At 37.8% G+C, this 27,592-nt stretch overlaps 1 protein-coding gene across 4 annotated transcripts in view; it reads right to left on the reverse strand.

The window, feature by feature from the left end:
• Positions 1-27,592, reverse strand: part of LOC149940938 (uncharacterized) — an 80,399-nt gene that overhangs the window by 12,421 nt on the left and 40,386 nt on the right. For all 4 annotated transcript variants that reach the window (XM_090180191.1, XM_090180194.1, XM_090180193.1 and 1 more), the window contains 2 exons: positions 8,861-9,743; positions 5,842-6,243 (listed from right to left, as the gene is read on the reverse strand). In XM_090180191.1, the coding sequence (XP_090036317.1) occupies positions 5,842-6,243; positions 8,861-9,743 (1,285 nt within the window). The remainder of the gene's footprint in view (positions 1-5,841; positions 6,244-8,860; positions 9,744-27,592) is intronic.

The raw sequence follows: 27,592 nt of genomic DNA on the forward strand, positions 1-27,592 counted from the left end.
ATACCGATACGTCAATTTCTTATGATAAAAGAAGAGTTTAAATTCACAATAACGCGTAGTTTTATTTAAATAAAACTCCTATAAAATTTTGATTTATCACAAAACCTTTTTACAAAATAGCAAATAAACAAAAACTACTTACTGAAAGTTCTTAACATACTTCACACCCCGCTTATAAACGAGAGATTGAAAATATTGTCATCGAGAGCATGGTTACTCCACCCTTCAATAAAAAGACTTTCCAAGCGAAAGAGTACATTCGTACCGCGACTTTACAAAGTTTTCCCTGACACACATTTTCATCGTACGGGAAAAATTGGGCGTGGGATACGAACACCTACTATAATATTGGCGCTATCTTGTTAAAATATAATAGACAGGAAACCACGGACAAAAATAAATTCGATGATAATTTATGGACTCTTTATCGAGAAACTTAATAACCCCCAAATTACTTTTTTAAAGAACTGGTCGCGCCTACTTAAATATGAAATATTTGGAAACCTCTAAATTCGAAACCATTACTTTTATTTACACCCCCCTCCACACACACGCAAGGGGGAGGAAAGGGGGTGTAATTCAACTTCAACACGCGAAATACTTAGTTACTAGAGATATAAAAGTAATTTGGAAAATGTGCTGGAGGAAAAAACTGATGAAACAAATGCGGCGAAGATTTATCGCCCCTGTAAAAGAGCTTTCCGCGCCTGGCTTTCGTGTTTACACATAATGGGATGGCCGCCTTACAGGAGCTACTTCAATTTTATTTTTTCTTCTTTCGTGGGAGGGATTAATTTATAAAAAAATGTGAAAGGCGTTTTCCCCGAGATGGAAAAGGCCACCAGAATCGATCTTGTTCATTACGAGGACACTTTTTATTTCGGGACAAAAACGTCAAAAAAGCGACGGACTGACAATGAAAAAAATTAAGCCTCGGCAGAAAAGATTATTAATGAAGAGGGTCTTCCCCTCTAATGAGTTTTTACTTTTTATTATTATCAGAAGTTAATAATATAAGTATCCATCTAGGTCGTAAAAATGAAACGTGTAAAGAAAAGGAAGCTCAAAGCCGGTTACGAATTACGTCACACTCATAGAGAAAGGCAAGCTCAAAGCCGGTTACGAATTACGTCACACTCATAGAGAAAGGCAAGCTCAAAGCCGGTTACGAATTACGTCACACTCAGAGAAAGGCAAGCTCAAAGCCAGTAACGAATTACGTCACACTTATAGAGAAAGGCAAGCTCAAAGCCGGTTACGAATTACGTCACACTCATAGAGAAAGGCAAGCTCAAAGCCGGTTACGAATTACGTCACACTTATAGAGAAAGGCAAGCTCAAAGCCGGTTACGAATTACGTCACACTCATAGAGAAAGGCAAGCTCAAAGCCGGTTACGAATTACGTCACACTCAGAGAAAGGCAAGCTCAAAGCCGGTTACGAATTACGTCACACTCATAGAGAAAGGCAAGCTCAAAGCCGGTTACGAATTACGTCACACTTATAGAGAAAGGCAAGCTCAAAGCCGGTTACGAATTACGTCACACTCATAGAGAAAGGCAAGCTCAAAGCCGGTTACGAATTACGTCACACTCATAGAGAAAGGCAAGCTCAAAGCCGGTTACGAATTACGTCACACTCAGAGAAAGGCAAGCTCAAAGCCAGTAACGAATTACGTCACACTCATAGAGAAAGGCAAGCTCAAAGCCGGTTACGAATTACGTCACACTCATAGAGAAAGGCAAGCTCAAAGCCGGTTACGAATTAGGGTTGGAATTATTTTTATTTTTATTAAAATATTATATAATTTAGCATCATAATTTTACCTAAAACAAATATGTTTTAATTTTTAAAGACTTAATCTATGTATAATTAATTTATTAAATTTAAGCTAATAATCATATAGAAGTTTTTATTATTTAAACCTATTTTGGTGCTTTACAAAAAAAAATTCGGCGGAATCTCCACCCACAGGTAGAATCCAATGCAACATCGGGGGGGGGGAGTACAAGAAAGATTATATTTAAACCTAAATTATACTATATAAAAATTGATTTAAATCCATGATATTTTTGAAAAAATCGTGAATTCCCACGATGAGCTATGATTTGTACACCTGATTACTTACGTGACTACCCCCCGCCTTTAAACAAGACAGCAACAATTCAAGGTCACCACAGAATTTTCAGATATTAACTGATAATTTAGAGAGATTTTCCCTGACGTTTTAAGCCAAAATTTGGAAATTTTTGTCCTATATTGTAGTAAAGGTTTTGCATTTCCAAAAACAAATAAATTCTATGACTTTTCCATGTACATTATGTAATTACAGCGTGGCTACAGAATATTTTAAAATCCTTGAAAGGAATTATAGGAAATTTATCAGTGAAATATATGGAAATAAAGGAAGAAAATTGGGGAGAAAAAATAGCAGAAGTTTAATTAGACAATAAGAGAAAATGGTTGTCAAAATTGTTTAAAGGGGGGTTTAACCTTCAAAATAAAGTTGACAACCGTAAAAATATATTAAATAAAAGTACAAAACATCTTTACTATAACATTGATTAAAAATATCACTTTTTCGAAAAAAGGAAGATATCAAGGGTAAAATATAAACTATTTTAATTTCTTCAGACTTTTGAGTTAAAATATAGGGTATTAGAGAAAATTTAATGAAATTATAGGACCAAAAATAAGGACGCTCAATTATAGAAAAAATAGGAAATATAATAAAAATAATTATAAAATTTTTGTTTCACATCATACTATTATAATTAAGCAAAACAAGTATTATATTGCTTTTATACCTTCAAATAATTTGCTAGGTCCCAGTAAAAATTTATGATTTAAATACCTCGGCTTAGAATTTGATGAACATTTAACTTGGGGTCAACACATAATTAATACTTATGAAAAAGTAAATAAAAGGTCTTGGATTATTCGATCTTTACGACCAAGCCTTGATGTAGCAACGTTAAAAATGCTATTTAATTCTATTATACAACCAATTTATGACTATGGTGATGTGCTGTATGGTTCTGCCTCATCAAAAAAACTAGAAAAACTACAAATACAACAAAATAATATATGTAAAATTATTAACGGTCAGCCTCGACGATCTTCCGCTACTATGGCCCGAAACCAATTATCAATTCTTCCTCTTGATCAGCAAAGGTATCTACATCTTACGGTCTTTATGTACCTAATATTTAATGATCTGGTCCCAGACTATATTTCTGAACTTTTTCACAAACCAAATTCTATTCATCATCACAAAACCAGAGGTAGCCAGCGTAATTTTTATGTTGAAGAACTAGATACGAAACTTCGTAATATTTCCCTCAAGAGCAGAGGCATAACACTATGGAATAAGCTTCCTTCATTTATACAAGAGATCAAGCGAACTAATTTGTTTAAAAAAACAATTAACGCAACTATCACAAATTGATTGTGTGTATACTTTGTAAAACATTTAATTTAATAATGTATAAATGTAAATGTAAAATAGTTCTGGACCCCCTTGGAAATCAGTTCGCTGAAGGGGATATCCAAAAATAAAGACTTTATTATTATTATTATTATTATTATACGTAACGTACCATATTTCAGTGACGTAATGTCACATGTGCTCGCCCTAATTCTAGTGGGCGTTAAATTTCCCGCCAAATGGCGGATGCGCACACCGAATCACGGCTAATTATGTACGATTTATTACTCCGCCTATCGATGTAAATGTGAAAATTCCAATGCCAAAGAATATTTATTTATTTAAAAATCACATTTTAATCTATAATAGTTTTAGAGACTCGGAAAATCATGTATTTCACATCGCACCAGTTTTTCTTTTGAAAAATTTTGAAGGTAAAAACGGGAGCCTAGTACCCTTTTCAAGCTAGCAACATGAGCAGGGATACTTCTATCTTCAGAGATTATATACTTTTGTTAATACGTTATTTTTATGATACACTTTGTACAAAGTTGAATGGACTACTTCCAATTAAAAATAGCGAAGGAATACAATGGAAGATACGCGTATACAACCTTGAGCCGATTAGCGTTCGGAATATCACCCTGACCCGACACTACGATAAAGCTAATCACATTGGGCAAAGTTTGTACCGTGAGGATAACGATTTCAGTTTTCGGTCGCGAAGGAGGAAAAGATCGAGGACTAATGAAAGAGCGTTTTAATTAAAAGGCATAAACAATGGACGGCTTTTTTGCCTCTTGACGAGATACGTGTACACATTTTTTTTGCTTCGTTGTAGTTTATTTCGCAAACAATAGTTTTAGGAGGATGTTATTAATATCTGTTAATGAAGGCGTTACAAAATAACCTTATCAACGGGGTTATTTTTTCTTAATGGCCAGTAACTCCGGATTAATTAATATTATATTAATTAATATTGTAAGTGTTTGAAATGATAAATAGGATATTAAAAAAATTAACGATTTAAATTTTACAAAAACGTTCAATTATCACCGAACTGATTTTCAGAGCTATTGCGCAATCTACGTTTAGTTTTACAAAAACTCATCTCACATTCCGCCATTTTTTACCGCGTATTTTATACCTTTTTCCCGGAAAAAACGTTTGTGATTGAAATTAATGTTAAAGGAACAACGCTTCCTGCTAGAGAAAATTGGGAATTTTTAAAAGTAAAGATGATGTTGTCAAGAATGAATTCGGGTACCAACAATATAGGCAGATATTCTAAACGCCATACTCGAAATATTTGTATCATGGACACTAAATTAAGAGGACAGGTTTTCGATACCCTTCCACAGTGCATTTGATTTCTCCCCGCGTATCAATCAGCTCGAGAGACTCCGAGGGAGTCTTGCAAGGTCGTTTGTACCACGTGATCTTAAAATTTCAAAATGGCAATTAATGCGGTTGATATTGTTACGTAATTGCTTGCGCTTTATATTTTAGTAATTTTTAATTTTGGTTTTTTAATTCAATAAAAACTATCAACTGATATTTAGTATATCATATTTAATCTATATAAACGTGAAAAAATACCTTTTAGCGTAAAAATGTACTTCGTGTTTATCTTTTTCCTTTTTTCGAACAGTATCGTCCACTCTTTGCGATACTTTTTTTTTTCAAATAACCTTGGCCGACTTCCTTAGTGTGATTGGTTTACGGGGGCTAAAAACCAGGCTTTTTACCGATCCTCTAAAATCTACTATCCACGATATGCCCAAGGTGAAATATCCTACTACCAAAGACGATAACACCCTACTCAGTTCGAGTGCGAGTCTGAGGTTGGCGAAAATGTCAGTGTCGAGAAAAGATTCCGAGGGGCTAACCACTTCCTAAAATTCTGTACACCGATTACGGGAGTACAAAAATGAGTACAGCCTTTGGTAGTGCTAAATCTGTAATCAGTTACGTAATCATTTTAGTACAGTCAAAGCTACAGGCTTGTACACCGATTACGGCAAGTGATCAGCCCCTCGAAAGATTCGATCAGAAAATAAGCGTTAAAACCATAGAAAGTGTCATACTTATATTGTTATTACGTTACTTATGGTATAAACAATTTTGTGTACATATACTATGGGTGATCAGAGTGAAACCAACATTAAGGGGTAAAAGTTATAAATATTTAATTGTTCTACCAACGGCCGTAAAACATGTTGGCCTAATTTAAAGGGGGACAGGCAGAAGAAAACCTAGGCCGTTAAAGGTAAAGTAGTTTGCGGAAACGGTTCTAAAGCCAATTCAGGCTGAAGAGTATGAACCCCGCGAGAGCCATTAACGGGAGTTAACTCGGCTAAGAAGTTCTTTAGAGCGGATTAGCGCGAAAGTAAATAAAAGTAAAGGCCACTCACCATTTTCGGTTTTGTTGGAAAGACTGAGCGAGATTTTGTGGTCGACGTCGTAGGGGGCGGAGCTGGGGAGGATTCGCTGCACGACCGAGTCGACGGTGCTGCTCCTGGCGTCCGAGTCGGTCGAGTCGTCATCGTCGTCGTCGTCGTCGTCGTCCCGTTGGTTCTCGATCTCTTGCTCTCGCAGCAGCATCTCCGCCGCTTCCGCCTCCTCTTCCGGTTGCTCCATGATGACCTCCAGCTCGTTCTCGTCCGTGTAGTAGACGTAGCGCCTGGGATCGGCCATGAACTGCGCCGAATTGTCCACGAAGTCCTCCTCGGACTCTTCCTCCTCCGTTTCCGTTCCTCCCGCGTCTTCCGTTTCTGACGCAACGGGCCCTTCTTCGCCGCCCAACACCAACACACCTGAGCCAACCCGACCAGAAAGAGAAAACGGACGCTTAACTTGCCATTTCGATTCGAAGGCGGGAAAAGGGTTCGAGCTCTACCGTAAGATAAATACAGATTTCCGGAGTTTCTAGATCCCCCTGGGGTTCGTTATGATCAAATGGAAAGAAGAGATCCTAGCGCCACTCGATTTCCAAGAAAATTCATCTTTGAACGAAATCCCGCGTTTCAAAGTGGACTCGTAGCTAATCTTATAAATTTGAAGGCGCCTCTTACCGTTACGACTTTCCTTTGCCCCTACCGGTAGAAGGAGGTTGGATTTTCCACCCTCTATTGTATCGCGTCTTAATTATAGGAGTCAGCGAATTATAATGACGATATATTGCGGCGCCTCACAATTGGAACGGCTAGATAGCAACCACCAAAATATATTATTTTCATTTTACTATCTATACTATACAGGGTGTTTCAAAAGGTTATTCCAAAATTTGAAGTAGTTGTAGGGGGTGAGTTGAGATTTGTCCCATTTTCCTACGATGAGTTAAAAGAGCGCCAGAGAGCTTCAAAGTGTGGCCTACTAGCATCTGGAAGTAGGCTGCAACAAGCGCAAAACCAAGCAGCTGGGGAATGCGAACATTAAGGTTTGAGCAGCCAAAGCATTGCCATCCTCTAGTCTAAAGTAGGCTGCAACAAGCGCAAAACCAAGCAACAGGGACTTTAAATGCTGTTTAAGTTTACTTATTTTACTCTGGTTACCTTGATTGGTTTACAAAGTACTTTTTCACCTATCACACGAACCCAAACCTTTATCCTCGCATGTCCCTGCTGCTTGGTTTTGCGCTTGTTGCAGCCTACTTCCAGGGGCTAGTAAGCCACACTTTGAAGCTCTCTGGCGCTCTTTTAACTCATCGTAGGAAAATGGGGAAAAAACAGGCATACATCTCAAATCACCTTCTACAACTCCTTAAAAGTTTTGCATAACCTTTTGAAACACCCTGTATATCGGCATTGTGATTTTAAAAGGTTTGAAATTAACGATAAGGGATTCATTTAATCAGCGGCGCAACGATTAACTATCGCTAATTTCGCGTAATCTTCTTCATCTTCATTTATTTCTAAAGAATGTTGTTCTAAAAGGTGATATTAAGGCAGATGGCGCTATATTTCCTAAGCTCTAAGCTTATTACACTGGCTTAAGGGGTTTTCCCCCGAGGTCTTCGGTTTCCCCTTCCATAAAAACTTGCGGGGGTTAACGGTAATAGTGAGTGTTGGTTCGCGTTTCTTGAAGGGCTTTCCACCACCATCCTACTGATTGTAACTCGGCCACCTGAACTAATGGCTTTAAAAGTCGCTTGATGACTTAGGCCTAAGGTGGTGCCAAGGGTATTAGCCTAGCTGAGCTGAGTATAAAATTTCTCACAATAATATAGGTGGTTTCTTTTCGCCTGCTCTGGGATTTCGGAGTAGGGTAAGAAGAGTAACGCTATGACGTCATTTTACTCCGATTCTGTGGTGGCGAATAGTTTGACTCGGAGTAAAAACTTTTTTCAAAATGGCTGCCTCCTTTTCAGCGGATAAATTCTGGCTAGCAGAGGACAACATCCGATTTACTCCTTTACACCTCCTTTTCAGAAGGAGTAAAAAGAGTAGCCCTAAAGCTACTGGTCACCAGAGGTTACGTAACCGTATCGCAAGCGTTGCGTCACTTTCACGTCGCATGACGTTCTATCTGTGTTTTATTTAAGTTTCAAAAAGCGCACGTCCATTATCTCCGATGCTAATACAGGGTTGCCACAAAATTTTCAGATTCAAATTCCCTGACTATTCCCTGTTTTCCCTGACCATTTTAAAAGATTTTCCCTGACTTATTAATTCCAAATTTTTTTCTTTTATATTTTACTTTTATCAGAAGTTAATAAATTTAGATGGGCTTATATTTCAGTAAAAAGGTTATTGCAAATTTGCAATGTTGTAAATATTAGCCAAACATTCAAGGAAATAAATGATAATCGTGGAATTTGTCATAGATCTAGAGTTAAATTACCTTCAAAAAAATGCCAAGATAAAATTGAATTCCCTGACTTTTCCCTGAATTTTTACCAATTCTTAAAATTCCCTGACATTTCCCTTACTTTTTAGGCCCATTTTAAAATTCCCTGACTTTTCCCTGATTTCCCTGTTTTCCCTGACGTGTGGCAACCCTGTAATACGAAGACGCAGATTTTCAACAAAAGTGATGGACGCCATCTTTCGGTTATTTTACGTTCTACATACGGTTACGTCACCTCAGGTGGCCCACTAGCTTAACACTCCGGGACAAGCGAATAGTTTCTGGGCCGAAGTAATTCTTATCCCCGGAACAGGCGAATAAAACGTTTTAGTATAAAAAGAGTACACTTTTAGTCCCAGAACGGGCGAAAAGAAACCATCTTATAATAGTTCTTTTTATAAAATAACCTTGGCCATCTTGTTGAAATGTTGCCTCCCCGCTTCAGCTGTGGATCCGTTTTCTCTCCCACTTAAGAGCTTATGAACTCATTCTTAGGCATTGGCTGAACTATTCCAGGGCAACATTTCAACAAGTTGGGCAAGCGTAAAGACATTTTATAAAATCAACTATTCGAATATAATTTACCTCGTCTTTTCTGGAGCTCCCTCTCTTGCTCGACAAAGTCATCGTCGGGGTCGCTGGAGGGTTGTTCAACGAGAGGGTCGGCGTGGTCAGCGTGGAGCGCGTGTTGGAGGTCATCGGCGGCCTCCGTCGAGAGGATCGGAATGGGCCGTAGATTGCCGACGTCCGACCTGTCCTCCACCTCGATCTTGATGATCCGAACTGGGGAGTTGGTCGGCGTGGAGCCGGACACGACCGACTCTTCTTCGACGGCCGAACAACTGTCGTAGGCGTCGTCCAAATCCTCCGCGAAGGTAGTCCGATGCACCACAAAATCGGACACGTCGAAATCCGACTCGGTCCGCGTCCGAAAATCGCTCATGGCGTCGCTATTGTCCCGCGTGACGGTGGAGGCCGTGTCCGCCAGCGAGGCGTCGTCCTCGTCCAGAACGGTGGCCTCTCCGCGCCGGGGCGTCCATTCGCCGCTGCTGCTCCAGGTCTTCCGAGCTCCGGCCGACGCGACACCGTTGTTTTGAGCACTTTTATTCCCGTTGGTCGAGGTGGCCTCTTGCTGCTGGAAGAAGCGAAGTCTTTCTTTGAATCCGACGGCGCGCACCGGACTGTCCGCCTTGTCGGCTGGCTCCTCGCGGGCACCCGCGCTGTCCTCCTCCAGTCGCTGGTCCACGCCGCTATCCAACGATCGATCGGCGCTGTTCCGTCGAACGGAGATGGGATACTCCGATTCCGGAGACGTCTTGGGTGTCCCTCCGCCGGTCCCGTTACTGCCTCCGTAACGAATGGCCGTGTCCGAAGAGACGGCGATTCCGGGGACGCCTCCTCCCGCCGCCGACCTGGAGTCGGCATCGGCCGAGATTAAGCGATGGTTCTGTTTGGCCCGGACCGCTTGCTGCGAACGAAAACAAGCGGAGAAGTATTGAGAGTAACGACATTCCATTTATTGCCACCGTTTTTTGGCAATTTCCGTCCCCAACGACGACGGATAACGAGAAGAACACTCCCCAAAGAAAGCGACCTAGAAAAGGTCACGTATAGATAGCCTCTGGTCGGACTCGCGATAAAAGTATACCGTTTAACAAAGTCCCTCGATTACCGAACGCGAAAAGTAGCGGTAATGGGAGTGAGATTCCCAGCAAGGAACGCGGCCGGAGAGCCAGAAGAGATAGTTCGCGAAGAGCGGTGTCGTTTTGGGCGGGGAGCGCTCGTTAATGGCAGAGCGAAAAGGTCCTAATGGGAATAAAGGTTTTTAATCTAGGACGATGTTTCAAAAGAGATACGGCCAGGGCTGTTTCATTTTCGTCCGCCGCGAATGGAAAACTCGAGCACGGTTCCGCCGCGAAGATTCCTCGTGTACAACTAACAAAACGACGCTTCGCACGCGATGGAATGAAATTTGCCAGACTACCTTTTTGGCGGGCCCGGACCGAAAATGTCGCCCAATTGGAAAGCGCCTATTCTCTTCTACGTTCTCGTTTTATTATTTATTAGTAGCGTTTCTATGGAAACTCCAAATGTAAAATAGTGGAGAAATTTGACTCTCTGATTCTAACCTAGAAAGTTGGGGCGGTGTATCAACGATTCGAAGTCGTTTAAATTTGGAGAAAGCGATACTATCTTCTCAAAATGCCGCGTTTTCAGGTATTTGTTTACAGTTTTTCCAACCGAGACTCGTTGGTAGGCGAAATGCTAATTTTTTGGGGCTTTGTTTTGCGGTTTTCGCCGAGGGCATTTGCCCTTCTTGCGCGATGAATTTTGGATTTTAAAAAACAAAAAAGATATAGGGAGTTTTTCATTCTGAATTTATTATATGAAGTAGAATTTTAGATTTAGACCGAAAATTTTATATGGGATTTTGACCCGCGTTTTCGTTTAAGAAAATATTTTACGGAGGAATTTAGAAATCTAACATCTCTATAAATATATAGCTGGTATGGACCATGATATTGTCATACCAATTTTCAAGCTAACACTTTCAGAAAAGATTTGAATAATTTTATATTAAAATTGTTTATATCAATGGAATTTAACTAGATTAAAAATGTATATCTTGGTATACTAATCTACAAATTGAAATATTCTTAATTAATAAAGCCATCATCCTGATGTAAAATAAAACCACTGACAAAATAGCCAAATTGCGCGACTTTCTGGGTGATATGGCAACCCTAACGTATGTAAATTGTTGAAATTTGTGACCCAATCATCGGGGAACAATGGATATTGTACAAGTATCTAAAACGGAAACTAGCACGAATGGGGGAGGAAAACATTGTAATCGTGACAGGATATTTGGCCACTAGAGAGAAGTAAAAGGAAAACGGTTCAAATTGACACGTCGTCAAAATAAGGCGACAGACATACCTCGCGTTAACATAAGTTTCCCGTTTTAAAAACATTCAAGCGCGAATCAAGTAGTCCCTACAACGTAAGACTAAAGCGATCTGAAAATAAACACGTTCGACTATTTCGGTCCGTTTTATCTCAGCGGGTGGAATTTAATTATTAGGAAATCTCTCCAATTAAGCCGCCTTCGAAACGGACCGTCCCACTTTTCCAAAGATAAAGAGAAGCCCAATCTCCCTCTTTCATTGGACTAATTAGAGAACTTTTAACTAATTACGCTAATTATATTAATGGATTAAGTTTGGCGAATCCTCGCGAGAATCTGTGTTGAAGAATTATTTTAATTGGATTACCACTATTACTTCAAACATTAATTGTTCTTCGTTCTTAAAGACCAGAACGTAGGCAGGGCCCCCACTCAAATCTTCAAATTTTTCATAGGAAAAATAGGATTATATTTCTAAAAGTATAGGATTTTGTAGGAATATTTTTTCAAATTATAGGATTTTATAGGACTAAATATGCCATTTCATTTACTACTAACTTTATGCATTTAAAAAACAAAATCTATATTTAGTGAAATAAATCTGATTTTTACTTGAAAAATAGAAACTATTGAACCATTTCATCAAAAATAAACTAGTAGCTAACCATGTTAACAATAACAAAAGTGTAGACTAGTGTGACTTTGTATAGGAATTTATCCTATATAGCTAAATCTAGCAATTTAACAGAGTGGCGGGATTTGAAATGGGTAACATATCAAAATTATAGGATTTTATAGGACTTTTTAGGGATTTTGCTAAAAATATAGGGTGTTATAGGACATTTTTGAAAATATAGGATTTTATAGGAATTATAGGACCTCTGGGGGCCCTGCGTAGGTTTGAAAAATCGCGGAATGGTTTCTCATTAAAATTTCGTTTAATACAAATTTATTTATTTCGGTTGAATAAAAGTTATTTATATAAAAGGAAATTTAAAAATATTTATTAAAATAAGCCTGACATCTATATTTTTTCCGCTTGATAGGCTAACAAGTACGCGACACAACAACAACAAACTAAATTCGCCTTCTAAAAACACGCGACGTTGGACGATAACGGGAAAACCAAATTCATATTTGTTGGTACGTTTTTCTCGGCTATAATTCCTTCAAAACTTTCTCTTAACTTCCAAATATTCGAGAATTTTTAATACCTGACGAATCTTTAAGGGAAGAATTGTCTATTTTTCCTTATTTGAATGGCGCGAGAGATTGAACGACGACAAAGGCCTTCGAATCTTCGTCTTATTTTTAAGTTAAAACATCCCCTTCGAGAATCTTATTAAAATATTGAGATAAACTAATTATAATTCAGTCTTTGTTTCGTAATATATATATTTAAAATAGAGTACGTTTTTGTTTTCGAGGTCAGCTGCCTTTTTTTGGAGAAGGGAAACTTGAGAATTGGTTTTCTTCGGTACTATCGGTCGCATCTTGGCGACTGTTGGTACCAAGTTTGATACGCTCTTACGAAATATAATTATTACTGGAATATTATCAATAATAACTCGGACGCTATCATCCGTAAATATTCCAATCCACGGTTTTAATCTTACGCGTACAGCCTACATAGATAAATAGCCCATGTTTTCAATATATATTTTATGGATAAAATTACGCGTAACTCGAAATTATCTCCGTTATTGCCGCAATGCCTAACTGCGTTTTTAGGCCTTTCAACTTTTGAAAATGCTTATAGGTTTCCCAAAATCTCTATTGACTACCTGTACGTAATTTACTTTGCTAGTTTCATTACATAAATATTAAATAGTATTGTTACTTTTATAGAATTAAGTTATAACCTTTTTATTTGGAATATTTAACATTACCATAAGTGTATAATATTGTTAGATAATTATGACACTTCCTAAGTTCCTATTCTTCTCAAGCAAAAGATTTACTGAGAGCCATTCACAAGACAGACTGCAGCTAGGCTAATCACCCAAGGCACCACCATAAGCCTAAGTCATCAAGCGACTTTTAAAGCCATTAATTCAGGTGGCCGGGTTACGGGCTTCGTCGCCGTTTTGCGTCCGCTTGCTAACGCGTCACACGTAGCCTTTGACAGCGTCTCGCTAGGGGGATATTTTCTTCTCGTGATGACGTCACTTCGTTACTAGCACCATATGTAACATAATCACTCATAAGTATGCCATAAAAGCATTTTACTTAATGAAACCTTGTTCAAGGGATATGACGTAAATTACGTCACTTACAATTCCGTGACGAAATACGCGTCATCAACTTTACAGATGGGAAACGGAAGTTAGTGAGAATTCCTCGCGCGTTTCTGGCTTTGCCCGTGTCAAGTTTAGCTCGTGCTTCGCGATCACGTGATTTCATTTCCATGGTAACCTTTTCAATAGCGCAAGGATTATAAGCACTTTTGCATTTTTGGGTCCGCTTAATGTATGTTCCGCGTGAAACAAGGTCTCATTGATTTTTTTCAATGGAAATGTTATACAGAGGCATACTTTTGAGTAATTATGTTACATATGCTAGCACTCAGTAAAATATTCCCCAAAGTGACAAACTTACAGAAAAATATTATAGACTTAGGACATTACTGAGTATTTGATTTCAAACAATGCAATATAGAGTGCTAGCAGTTTATGCGTTTTTAAAAGTTAGTGACGTCACAGCCGTAGCTTCCGTAATGGTTGTCATGAAAACTCGCGTTTTTTCTCAATAGACGCTTAACATTGGTGACGTCGCAGGGTTTCAAGCTGCTGGTACTCTGTTGCAACCGACACAAAAACAACGTTATTACGCAGCTTCTACCCTAGCATCGAAAGAGGTAATATTTAAATGGTGACGACGCAAAAATGTTAGTAATAAATTAGCGGGGAACTGTGGGGAAGAAACGGTATCATGAACGGCCACGTATTTGCAATTACGCGGAGGGTTTCACGGAGATGACTTTGTCCTCGCGTGCCGCGATAAAAGTCACTCTTTATCAGGCGTATAACAATGACTGGTCATTTAAAACCAAAATCCCTCCTACCCAAAAGCGGTCGTAAAATAGCCATTAAAATATCAACATACCACAATCTCTTCATCAAGCGCTTCTTTCTTCCGTCGATTCCAAGCCGGTACCAGAAAGAACGACACTATCATCCAAAATCCGCCGAAAACGGCGACCAAGAGGGCCAACATGACCGCGCGCCAGCCACTCAATCCGAACACTCGCGCCGAGACGCGAAAGTCTAATTTACGAAAATAAATTTCCAATTCGTTTAAGCGGCGAGAGGCGGGAATCCCTGAACTTGAAGACCAGTTTGAGCCGTTATTCGGCCCAGCTTATCGTCATTATCACCGTCGCGTTGTTATATAGGTTCATATATAAAGCGACGATCTTGATGGCGTCCGCTCTTTCGCGTTCAGTATAACGACGCGTATAATCCGCGAGCGCCCCCGAAATGGTCGTACGTAGAAAACGCGTTGTTGAACGGCTTAATTTTCCGCCGTTAGAAAAACGGGACGAATGTTTGTTGACTTTTCGTGTCGCAAACTCCAGGTACGAAATAAAATAACTTATCCCGCTACCCGCCTTTAAACTCGCTGCCCCGAGTTAAGCGCGAACCAGCGACTTCGCGCGTTTCAATTCTTTCCTCCCCCGTTCGCCATTCTGACAAAAGTTTCCTCGAATGTCGGCACCGCGAAATTGGCGAACAAACGTCGTCCGCTATCGAAAATACGAGGGCGAAAAAACAAAAAAAAACCGCGATGGAGACGATAGAATAATTACTGGTTTGTAGCACACATGGCTAGTTTAGTGGATTCTGTTTTTTCTCTACTAGGCGTTGGAACACCCAGAGTGAAATCGTACCACATAGACGCAACCTTGGAACATAGACTCGAAAAATGATACTTGGAAAATAACCCAACCGTTGTAAGACGCATCATCTTTTTTAGGCATGGACGATGATATATTTTTTATCAGTTATCTGTGGTAAACATTATCGAGGATGGATAAACAAAAACTTGTAACTTTTTTTCGCGTTTAAAACGGATCGGTTTTCGCGCGCTAAGGATGCGAAACGAACTTTATTATATCGTGAAAATGAGGAAATTGCTTTGTACACGAATTTTGAAGAATAATTGCCATTTTAATTTTAAAAAAATGGTTTCTTTAAGGCGGATTGATATGAATTGAATATTTCAGTCGACTGTTTACAATAAGTCGATAAAAAAGGGGTGTAATTACTAGACCTTACAAGTTTATGGACGGTTGTTGAACCGTTATCATTATTTAGGGAAAAACGCCATCGTTAAAAAATTATTTCTACACGTTTTATCTGATGATAATTATGAAAATTATAAAGCGACTAGATTGTTTTAAATCTGTTTTTAAGTAAATATTAAGAAAAAAATGTATCTAAAAGAAACATGTTTTTGAAAAGACGTAAATTTAAAATACTTAATATTAAATCGTTATACGAGGCTAAATTACTATACATCTTTTAAATTAAAATTTGAAAAATGGTTTTTGCAGAAACCTATTAAAGTTTAAAAGGAAACCATTAAAATGTCGTTAATAATGAAATTTAAAAATTTACGAGGAAATAAACCTCGCTGAAATGAAAATTCTGGTTTAATTCTATTTCTACCTATTCCGCGAAAAAAAATCGATTAATAATCAAACAATTGATTTGATCGACGGGAAAAACTTCGGGGTCATCGACCCGTAAGTCACTACGCCAACAGCACGTCAATTGATACAATTCTCCGTTCCCACACTAAGATACGCGTCAGAATCATAAACATAAACAAGAACCGCAATCCAAATCAATCCAGGGCACTTTTCGAAGGCGACCAATATAACATAGGGGTCAAAAATATTTCGTCATAAGCTGATTGGTACGAGAGACACTCCAATGAGATAAAAAGTAAATATATTCGAACTATATTAAAACTGGAGAGAGATCAAATCCGCGTGAAAGAAAGAAAAATAAACAACAAATAAGAAATTAAATTAAATGGAAAAATTGAAGGCAACGTTTGTCCGATCGTGCCTCGAAGACTGAGTGAACGAAATCTCCGGAGTTTAAAGTAAGAGTCACACCAGAGAGAAGAAAAAGTGCCAAACGCGGGAGGCCGGAATTGGCGGAAAGTACACCAGCATTCCCGCGGGATCTCTCTAACTACGGGCCGAACCAACGAACGGTGGTGTTAACTGGCGGTGGGGTACCGTCAGCGGGGGTTCAAATAGCGCGTAGCTTTCACCGTTCCCCCGGGCCTCGGCTGTAGTGGCGAGATCCAACGACCTTCCCGCGTTCGCCATTTTATTTCAGAGGCTGGTCGCGTATAGGTCCATGAGGAATTTTGATCCAAGAATTACTCCCCGATTTGGCTCGTTCCAAGTTCTCTCCCCGCGTTTGTTGGGAAGGTCGCGGTCGGTTCGCTAACCCCCGCAAAAAAATGGAGGGCTTAATTGCCGAAGACGTATTTTTAGGGGAGAAATTCTCGATGGACGACCTTTCAAAGATGGAAACCAAGACGGCGGAAAGAATGGATACAACGGGACACGGACACTAAACGTCTAGACGTCGCGCAATGACGCGAAAATAAAATATTGACTCGTCTAACGTTTCTGGATATTACAATCGCCTAGCTGCCGTTGTACGTTTTCTAAGGGGGAATTAAACGAAGCAGGGTGACCAAGGAAAAGCTTTGATTTTACAGGAATTTTAGAGGCGAATTATAGGACAATATAAGAAATTAAATAGGCGAATTAAAGGAAAATATAAATAAAATAGGCGAATTAAAGGAAAATATAAGAAATAAAATAGGCGAATTATAGGACAATATAAGAAATGAGAGATTAATTATAGGGAAATATATGAAATTAAATAGGCGAATTATAGGAAATAAAATAGGCGAATTATAGGACAATATAGGAAATAAAATAGGCGAATTATAGGACAATATAGGAAATAAAATAGGCGAATTATAGGACAATATAAGAAATGAGATTAATTATAGGAAAATATATGAAATTAAATAGGCGAATTATAGGAAATAAAATAGGCGAATTATAGGCGAATTATAGGAAATAAAATAGGCGAATTATAGGACAATATAGGAAATAAAATAGGCGAATTATAGGACAATATAGGAAATAAAATAGGCGAATTATAGGAAATAAAATAGGCGAATTATAGGACAATATAAGAAATGAGAGATTAATTATAGGAAAATATATGAAATTAAATAGGCGAATTATAGGAAATAAAATAGGCGAATTATAGGACAATATAAGAAATGAGAGATTAATTATAGGAAAATGTATGAAAGTAAATAGGCGAATTATAGGAAATAAAATAGGCGAACTATAGGACAATATAGGAAATAAAATAGGCGAATTATAGAAAAATATATCAAATTAAATAGGCGAATTATAGGAAAATATATGAAATGAAATAGGCGAATTGTAGGAAAATATAAGAAACTAAATAGATGAATTATCGGAAAATATATCAAATAAAATAGGCGAATTATAGGACAATATAGGAAATAAAATAGGCGAATTATAGGGAAATATATCAAATAAAATAGGCGAATTATAGGAAAATTTAGGATATGAAACAGGCGAATTATAAGAAAGTATATTAAACTAAATAGGCGAATTATAGGAAAATATAGAACAGTAAATAGGAAAATATAGGAAAAATAATAAGGAAATTATTGCATATCGGTATACTTTGACCTATAGAATATTGATAATTTGTACAGTGTTTGCATTATTGGATCACTTAGCGGATTTACAAATCCCGTACATTTCAAGATTTGGTTCGAAAGTAGCAGTGTTTACACTAGATGTTCTATGAGACGTACCAAAAAGTTTTTTCATTTTCAAAAGAGCGTGAAATTATAGGAAAATAGGTGAAAATAGTCTTAGTCGATAGCTACGCCGCAAAATTTTCGTTTTGAAAACGAAAACATTTGAGAGAGTTGGCCGTTTTCGATATATCGAAATCTGGCAGCCTTGCCTGCCTTCCGGCCTGTATCTCCTTACCAAAAATGGCCGACGATTACGCCGCCGAAAATATTTGACTAAACTGATCGGCGGCATTTTTTACCGTTATTTTGAATTATCGACTAAGACTATAAAGAAATTTATAGGAAGGCATTAAAAATATGGGAAACTTAGGAAGTCTGGTCACCCTGACGTAGTTCTACGCAAATCCACGCGGCGTTGTCGTAAATAATAACTATGATTTCCTCGTGTACAGCTCGAGAAACAGGCGAAAACTTCCTGCCGTAACCCTCCGAACAACAGAGTCGTAAATTCAATCACGAGCGAATCAAACAACCTTCACAGCCAATATAATAAAACAACTTCCCTTTGAACGAAACGAGACTACATTCCCACTAGAGAATCGACCGAAATAAGGCTTTCGTGGAATTCCTAAAAGATGGAGATATTTTTTATGACGGCAAGGTTGGACGAGGAAATGCAACGATGCAAAACGGCCACGGATGACAACTCGCCTTCTATCGAACTCATCGATTTTGCCCCATCACTGCCCATTATTATTACACGTTATAGACAACGTAATAGCTTTTTAATACCGGGTATTGTCATCATTAGAACAATTTTTCTATCTATAGAATTAAGGATAGAATTTAAGTTCATCCTTAACGAAATTATTGTAAAAAAAACGTTTTTATATCTCCAATTCCATTTTTTTTTAAAGAATATAAAAAGTTGAGAAAAAAACTTTGGATTATTTACGTCTGGATAAAAAAAAATCGATTGATCGATTTAGTTCTTCCGATACGGCACAGAGGGCGCTATTAAAATCAACGACCGCGACGAAAGGAAAATCTAAAAAATTATCGATTTTATTTAAAGATAGACCCCAAAAAGTGCCGCCGCTAAAAATATCGAAATTCTTTTACCAAGTTTTAAAAAGATTTTTTTGGCGGGAAAGGGATGAAAGCTTAGTTTTTTTAATGAATATTCGTCAGCAAGTTCCGAAAAGCTCAGTCAATTTCAAAAGCACTTAAGTTAAAATTTAAAAACGGAAAACTTCAATTCCACAGGGAGCTTAAGCTAAAAGAGCTACGCTGCTTTTTGCGAGTATTTTGATGTAATCCTTAAGAGACAAAATATCCTAATCTTGGGATTACTTGGTTAAACTACATTTCAGTTGCTTTGTAGACACGCACCAACTCGTTTTTACGGTATTCGTAAACCTCCGCTAAAAAACAATACCACTCTGTATCTCTTCCAACGAAAAAAAAAACATTACAGAAAATTTTCAGTGTTTAAAATTACACCGCAAATTAGATTTGGAAACGACATAGCGTCGGGCCCCTAACGACAATCCAACTACGAGTTTCGAGACAAAAATGCTCCCAAAAATGAGATTATGGAGCTCTGGAAATATGAATTGAAAAATGTAGCGGATAAAAACTCAGACAAAGGATCTTCCTTGTTCCAAATTTATAATGAGTTTCGCATTTTCGAGAAATGAAATTCTATATAAGAAAAGTGCAGCCTAAGCCCTCGTCCAGTTCTTAGAGAATAACGAATTTCGACTGTGAGCGCAACAATTCCTTGTATTTCCTTTTTTGCATAACGAATTATAAGCGGTTCAAAGATTATTTACAATTTGAACGGCGGATTCTCACGAGCACTCTTCAAATTTTCATCTCGCAAAGGGCGTTAATTAATTAAACCATTTTTAATATCACCTTACACTTATGAAAACACAAGAAAATTTTTGTACATTTTCTTACCGAAATGATTACATTTCTAAAAACATTTACAAGGTGACCACATTTCCTATATTTTTAATACCTTCCTCAGGGCCCCCACTCAAATCTTCAAATTTTTTATAGGAAAAATAGGATTATATATCTAAAAATATAGGACTTTATAGGATCATTTTTTCAAATTATAGGATTTTATAGGACTAAATAGGCTATTTCATTTACTAACTTTATGCATTTAAAAAACAAAATCTATATTTAGTGAAATAAATCTTTGATTTTTACTTGAAAAATAGAAACTATTGAACCATTTCATCACAAAAATATACTAGTAGCTAACCATGTTAACAATAAATATATACTAGAGTGACTTTGTATAGGAATTTATCCTATAGCTAAATCTAGCAATTTAAGAGAGTGGCGGGATTTGAAATGGGCAAAATATAAAAAATATAGGCTTTTATAAGACTTTTTAGGGATTTTGCTACAAATATAGGATGTTTTTGAAAATATAGGATTTTATAGGACCTCTGGGTTCACTAAAATGTTACGTAACACATTATTTTTAATATCGTAGAATAAAATTTTCATAACTTTCAGAAACAGTCGTAATTATTAAAAACATAAGCATTTTCATTGGTTTACTCACGTTTAAAAGAATTTCATATGACCTTGATCTACAGTTTCGCCTATTTTCCCCCGCTCGGGATGGACAAAAGTGCGAGAACGATTAGTCTGGATCTACCACGTGAATTTTAAAGTTTTAAATTTTTTCCTCAGTTTAGATTGATTTTTCATTGTTAAAAATGGACAAAAGCGCTCTATTTACGTCCCTCATATCTGCTTACGGAAAAGCGTTCCCCGATAAGACACCACAATAAAACCCATGGGTGGGTATAAAGTGTTGCATAAAAATACAGTTGTCATTTCAAGTTTAAATTACAAACAATAAAATTTAGTACCTGATCTTATTGTACTTTATTACCAGCATATTAGTTGTTACGTACTATAATAATATAAGGGGGGGGGTCGATATTTGTGACGTAATTTGAGAAGAGGGGTCTTTCCATTTGTTACTTTTTGTTACGAGGGGGAGGGGGGGAGTCTAAAAAGTGGTTGTTCTGCGTTACGTAATTTGTGAAAAGCCCCTTTGAGCTGAGTAAATATGTATCATGAATAAGATAAAATTTATCTGTATTTACGTTCAGATATTATCAGATCAGTTGATACGGGTCAAAATGCAAACCAGATAGTTCGAAACTAATCTGAATTCATAATAAACCGGCCATAACAGGTGACCAGATTTCAGATCCCTCATAGTTATAAAAAATTTCGAAATTTTAGTTTATTTTGATTTTTACAAGATAAAAATATATAATTAACATTAAGTCATAACTGTTCAGATAACTAAATCTGGTGAGTAGAGTTATTGCAGATCAGTTCGGATACTTAGGATAAAAAATTAGATACAATTTGAATAAAAGATTAAGCTGATCTGGCTAACTGATTATTTTCAGATATCTGAGAATTACGACCCTGATCAGGTGGCCGATGAAAGCACCATATTACGGTATATTTGACAGATTTCATATTATAAATTATATATTACACTATATTCAAAATTGGAAATCTTTACGAAGTGGCGATTTCGACCTCGAAAATGCTGGTTGAGCACTAGAAAACGTGAACCGGGAACCTTGTAGCATTGTAGACACACTCCTACAAGTACTCAATGCCAGCCAATTATACTGAAATCGTACACAAAAACACTAATATAAACTATGAGATCTCGACCTTGGAAATAGCGATTTCGACCTTCCAAATGGACATCTTTTAAATTGGAAATTTGGACACCACTGCTATACGAACTTGATTAAGGTTATTTATCTGTCATAAAATAAACAATTTCTCAATAGCGCAAGCAATTTTGTTAAGTCCACAGCAAAGTCGAGTCCGTTTACGACCTCGCATAATTTGTCAAGTTAACTATGGTCGGAAGCAAATTGGCTACTACAACTAATAATGTATTCTACAAATTCGCCATGCTTAAGATAACGACACCCAGGCCCGACAAGAGAGGGGCAAAGCCGGTACAAATTCCCGTGGCCCGTGCAGCCTAGGGGCCCTTGTTTGAACAAACGAGTTATATTTATCCCGGGTTTCTCTCCGTTAAAGTATAGCTATCTCCACTAGTAATTGTTCTCTTGGGGTCCGGAATTATATTTTACCAGGGCCCGGGCCCGCTCTGGGCGGCCCCGACGACACCATAAAACGAATTAGTTTATCCCCAATTTAATTTAAAGGGCCACACCGGTGTTTAAACAATCTGGGTGAAAATCAAATATATCCTCCTATTCGGTACCTCGTGATCGCAGATCCGGCCAATCACATTCTGGGATTTTTCCAGTAAAATTCAAAGCGACTGTGGCCCTTTAAATACGCGAACAGAAAGTTAGCCTACCGATTTACGATAAGAGCTGGCACATTAAATTAGTGCTTGCTCGTCATAGCTTAGCCCCGCCTTGAAACGGCCTCCATGACCTTAATTTTACATCAGAGATCACGTGGCAAAACGCCACACGATCCTGCGAAATAATCACGTGACCATCATTGGCGTCTTAATGACATGGCCGACCTACACGCGTTATCATGACAACGAACGCAAGCCATACCTACGAGCGAGCTACGAATAGATTCTGGCCAGCAAATGTTCAATTTCAAATGTTTTACCTTATCCAAGGTTACAGAGTTCATATTACTATTGGCAGCCCGATTTCCCTGATGTATTCAGGTTTTGCCACGAATATTTCCAGGTTATCAGGATCTGTATGAACACTGGTTATTAACCAAAGTAAATTCCACTATAGTAACTTAGGGCGATTTTATATTTGTCAATAAAGAAACTCATATCCTTCGTAGAATCTGAATAAATAAGGCATTCTTGGCGCCTTTCTACGAAACATTTCCGATTCTGTTTAAAGGCCTATGTTTTTTTCTGCCTGTCCCCCTTCAAATTAACTTACGTCGTTAGTGGAGCGCAAATACCCTGGTGGTAGGCAGGCAGAAGAAAACCTAGGCCTTTAAGAGATGAATATATTCCAAATGGACTAGAAAGGGAAATTACAAAATCGTGTCGTATCTACTTAACGCGTTTATCCATTTAACCCACGAAAATGAGTTAAATGATAGCGTAAAGTCGTAAGTCGGAATCGTGAAGAAGCGATTGAGAGCGTGAACCCCGCAAACCAAAAACTCAGTATCTCCATTATATTCGCGGCGGCAAAAAATAAATAGGAAAAATGAAATGCAACGAAACAATAGCTTGTCGATTCCGTAGCTTCCTTACACCCAGTCGTAAATTATTTATAGCCATTGATTAGTGGCCGAAACAATGGGAAAATCGAATAAGTAGTTTGGTGTATTAGGTGGAAGGTCACGATAACAATGATAGGATATAATCTATTAAACAACAGTAGAGTAGAATAAAAAAACGATTTTTTTAATCTTAAGCCTACTTTAAACTTTAAGCTACTTTATTATATTAAATGTTACATCACATATCAAAGTTTTATAGCTAAACCTTAACTTTCAACTATTTTAACTAACAATCGTAATTTCATACTTGTTTGCCTCAATTATAATAGTATTCTTAATTTTCCAAAGGTAAAAAAATAGATTGAAAATAAAATTTATAATTTTGAAGTTAAAAGTTATAATTGAGGGCGTTTTATTATTTTTTGCGTAATTTAATGTGTGGGGTTCCAATTATCCATTCAGTTTACCAACGCGAAAAGCTCAAAATTTGATAAACTGCTGGATTTTCGTCTTCTATAAGTAGACGCTTAGTGTTTTATAATAATTAAGGGAGGGAGGGATTTTTTTTGCGTTACGTATTTTGTGAAAAGCCCGTTTATACAGAATCGCGATTCTATCAATGTTTCGCAATATTTTTTTATTTATAAAAAATATTTGGGGTAAGCTCCTAAAACGGGAATTATTGCTTGGGAACCTTTTTTTTAGTCAATTGGAATTTGACCCCGGCGCGCGAAAGGGAAATCCTCGATTGTAAATTCAGTTTAAATCTTATCGCAATGTGGCGCTGCTGGCCTCGTGGCGCGTCGAATAAAATGAAACTTTACGGCGGGGTTCTATAAAAATTCATTTCGGATAAGGTACTTCTTCTGCGCGTTTTTTTTTAAAATAGATAATAAATTTACGTTTCCGCCGGGATACATGATTCACTATTAAAGGTGGCTCGGGGTATCGTTGACCCCAAATTTTACGGTTTTGTGCCTAGTCCCACAAGACGTGGGATACCTTCCGAAAGGCGGATTATCTTCCCTTCAATGCGTTTTACTATTTTTTTTCGCCAAAAAATTATACCTTTATGAGATTTGTTCTTTTTCTTCAGCTCTAGAGCTGGAGTTCCGATTTTTTTTATTAAACATCAAAATAACATTTTCCACTTTGCTATTATCTGTCATGCGAATAGAAATCGAAATTATATTTTTAATTTATTCCGCTTTTGCGATTATTTGGTATACGAATGGAAATCAAAATATTTTTACTTTATTCCAATTTAAGATTATCTGTCGTATACGAATGGAAATCTAAATATTTTTACTTTGTTCCAATTTAAGATTATCTGTCGTATACGAATGGAAATCAAAATGTTTTTACTTTATTCCCCTCTACGATTATCTGTCATATATGCAAGGAAATCAAAATATTTTTACTTTATTCCAATCTACGAATATTTGTCATATACGAATGGAAATCAAAATATTTACTTTATTCCAATCTACGAATATTTGTCATATACGAATGGAAATCAAAATATTTACTTTATTCCAATCTACGAATATTTGTCATATACGAATGGAAATCAAAATATTTACTTTATTCCAATCTACGAATATTTGTCATATACGAATGGAAATCAAAATATTTTTACTTTATTCCAATCTACGAATATTTGTCATATAGGAATGGGAATCAAAATATTTTTACTTTATTCCAATCTACGAATATTTGTCATATACGAATGGAAATCAAAATATTTTCACTTTATTCCCCTCTACGATTATCTGTCATATACGCAAGGAAATCAAAATATTTTTACTTTATTCCCCTCTACGATTATCTGTCATATACGAATGAAAATCAAAATAATATTTTTAATTTATTCTATTTTTTCTTTTTATAAGAAAAGAACTGGAAAATAATTATACGTATTAGGAATATTTAAGACAATTATTTAGATCTTGCATATAATTAACATAATTAAGCTAAAGACCGAGTTTAATGAGAAAACTAATCTGCGGATAAAAGTAGCAATTAAGGATATCAACCTTGGGCAGATTTGTTATTAAACGCGAGGTAACGTTTTCGCGCTAACTAGATTGTGCCATTGTTCCTGGCCAAAATCCCCTAATTATTTCGGCGTACCCACCCCTGAAAAGAATGCCTCTTTTACCGCGCCTTGACCCGACGCAACACCACCGAAAATGGCCCCCAACAAAAGCTATCTTCGGAATGGTGGACGTTAAAGTTACAGTCTTAAAATTTCAGCGTAGACTTTACCCTCGAAAGCGGCCTTTAAATCGAGTACGAACTACTCGAAGCGAAAAACGTAAGCAAAATGTTAATAGTCTCGCTACGCCTCGAAACCATTTGAAATCGAGTTCCCCGCCTCTCATTCGCGCGTTCTCCTTCTTTCGACCAAACGCAGAAATGAAAGGCCTTTTTAAAAGACGTTAACTACGCATTATTCTACGCCTGTTTTCTCAAAAACTAACTTAATACGTTTTGTTACCTAAAGGTTAACTTTTCCAAGTCTCTCCCTCGACGCGAAAAAAATTCAATTTCGGAAAAAGGAAAAAGAACGCGTGTGGCTGCCGCTAGAGGGCATAACGTGCCTACTCCAATTGCGAATACGAATGAATAAAAGACGCTCGGAGAAATTGCTCCGCGCCTTAACGCACCCTTCTCTAGCAACGACGATTTATCTCCGTCGTTAACAAACGGAAAAGAAACGTTGTTGGAATCGCGTGTAATTTGGGCCAAAGCCTGAACGCGAAGTAAGAAATGTCGCCCCTTAAATTTCCTCTTTTCCGGCTGGGATATTAGGTCTTTAGCCCGGCCTGCCACCCCCACGAAAAGGAATTTCGGGGACTGCTTTTTCCGTCTCTCGCGTTAAGTTATAAGCGGAGAATGAAGAAAATAAAGTCGTCTAGTTCGTTAGTATTTTGGAATGGGAAGAACCTGGTGATTAGCAAAGAGCGACAGCTGGCGGCGAGAAGAAGAAGAATTTTTTCCGCTTCGATTAGTTGGTGGAGCCGCGACAGAAAATGGCCACCGAAAGAGACACGACCGAGCTCCCGGAATGAAATTCCGCTTTCATAGCTCGATGCGTTTTGCAATGCTAAGTGCGTCTATTTATGATGGCTCGTTCGTTGAATGGCCGCGGGTCATTTTATCTACGGTATATTTTCAATCGCAAATGTTCCTAAACCAAAAGGTCATAGTTCTACCATCTTACAAAAGCACGTACCAAAGTGCGCGGACTGTGACTTAACAGGGAAACAAATTTAGAAGGCAGCCATTAGAGGGCCGGTGTTAATGCCTTTGTTTATACTAGATGGCGCCAATTTATTTTTGGAGGGAAGGAAATAAATTTAAGCTGTTTTATGCCAAAAACTATAAACAAATTTCCACTCGGGTAAGAAAGGTCCTTCTCCCTCTGTCAGGGGCACCAGCGAGGGGCTGACCATTTCCTTAAATTCTGTACACCGATTACAGCGAGTACAGCCTTTGGTAGTGCTAAATCTGTAATCGAATACGTTATCACTTTAATGCAGTCAAACCCAGTGGCGTAGACAAGGGGAGGGTTTCCGTGTTTAATCCCCCCTAACTTTGGCTGCCCTAAAATTTCAATCCTTCTAGGATTTCTAGCTACGCCATTGGTCAAAGTTCAGGGCTTGTACACCGATTACGGATAGTGGTCAGCCCCTCGGGCACCAACGGAACTATGGTTGCACGTACAGTTTTTATTTTATTGGTTCAATTGTCCACTGGGCGAAATGTTGAAATAATGAGATTTAAAAGAACAGGTCAATGATAGGTATACAATAACCACATTTCATAATGGATGAAGCCGCGGTAGTACTAAGCAGTCGAAAGATAAAGTAAGCATTATTCAAAGGAAGATAGCCCGCTTTCTGCAAAATAAGAAAGTACCTTTTCGGAAGAAAGCCCGCAGGAAGGCCTAGTTTCGCCATTATCCTGACCTAACAAGTATCCAAAGAGAAAGCGAAAGTAGGGGGTATCTCTCCAAACAAGAGATAACCTTTGACCCTCAAAGATAGCCCCGAAATAGGAGAACCAAGGGGAGGGTTTACGCGGGCGCTCGCGGGTCGTAGAATATAGAATGAAGACACGTCCGGGTAATTTAAAAACATTTAAAGAAAAAGAGAGGGAAAAAAAACTAGTCTTTCATAACTCTCTACACGCTCGAGAGAGCCCGAGTTCCCCGAGAAAAATATCACTTTCAAGATGGATCTACGTAACTGTCGAATGAGACTACGCGGTCAGAGCCGAGGTAAAATCCGAGTCCGCTTTATCTTCAA

Source organism: Leiobunum rupestre, chromosome 6, assembly GCF_980474605.1.
Source record: "Leiobunum rupestre chromosome 6, qqLeiRupe1.1.hap1, whole genome shotgun sequence".
Classification (NCBI taxonomy): domain Eukaryota; kingdom Metazoa; phylum Arthropoda; class Arachnida; order Opiliones; family Sclerosomatidae; genus Leiobunum; species Leiobunum rupestre.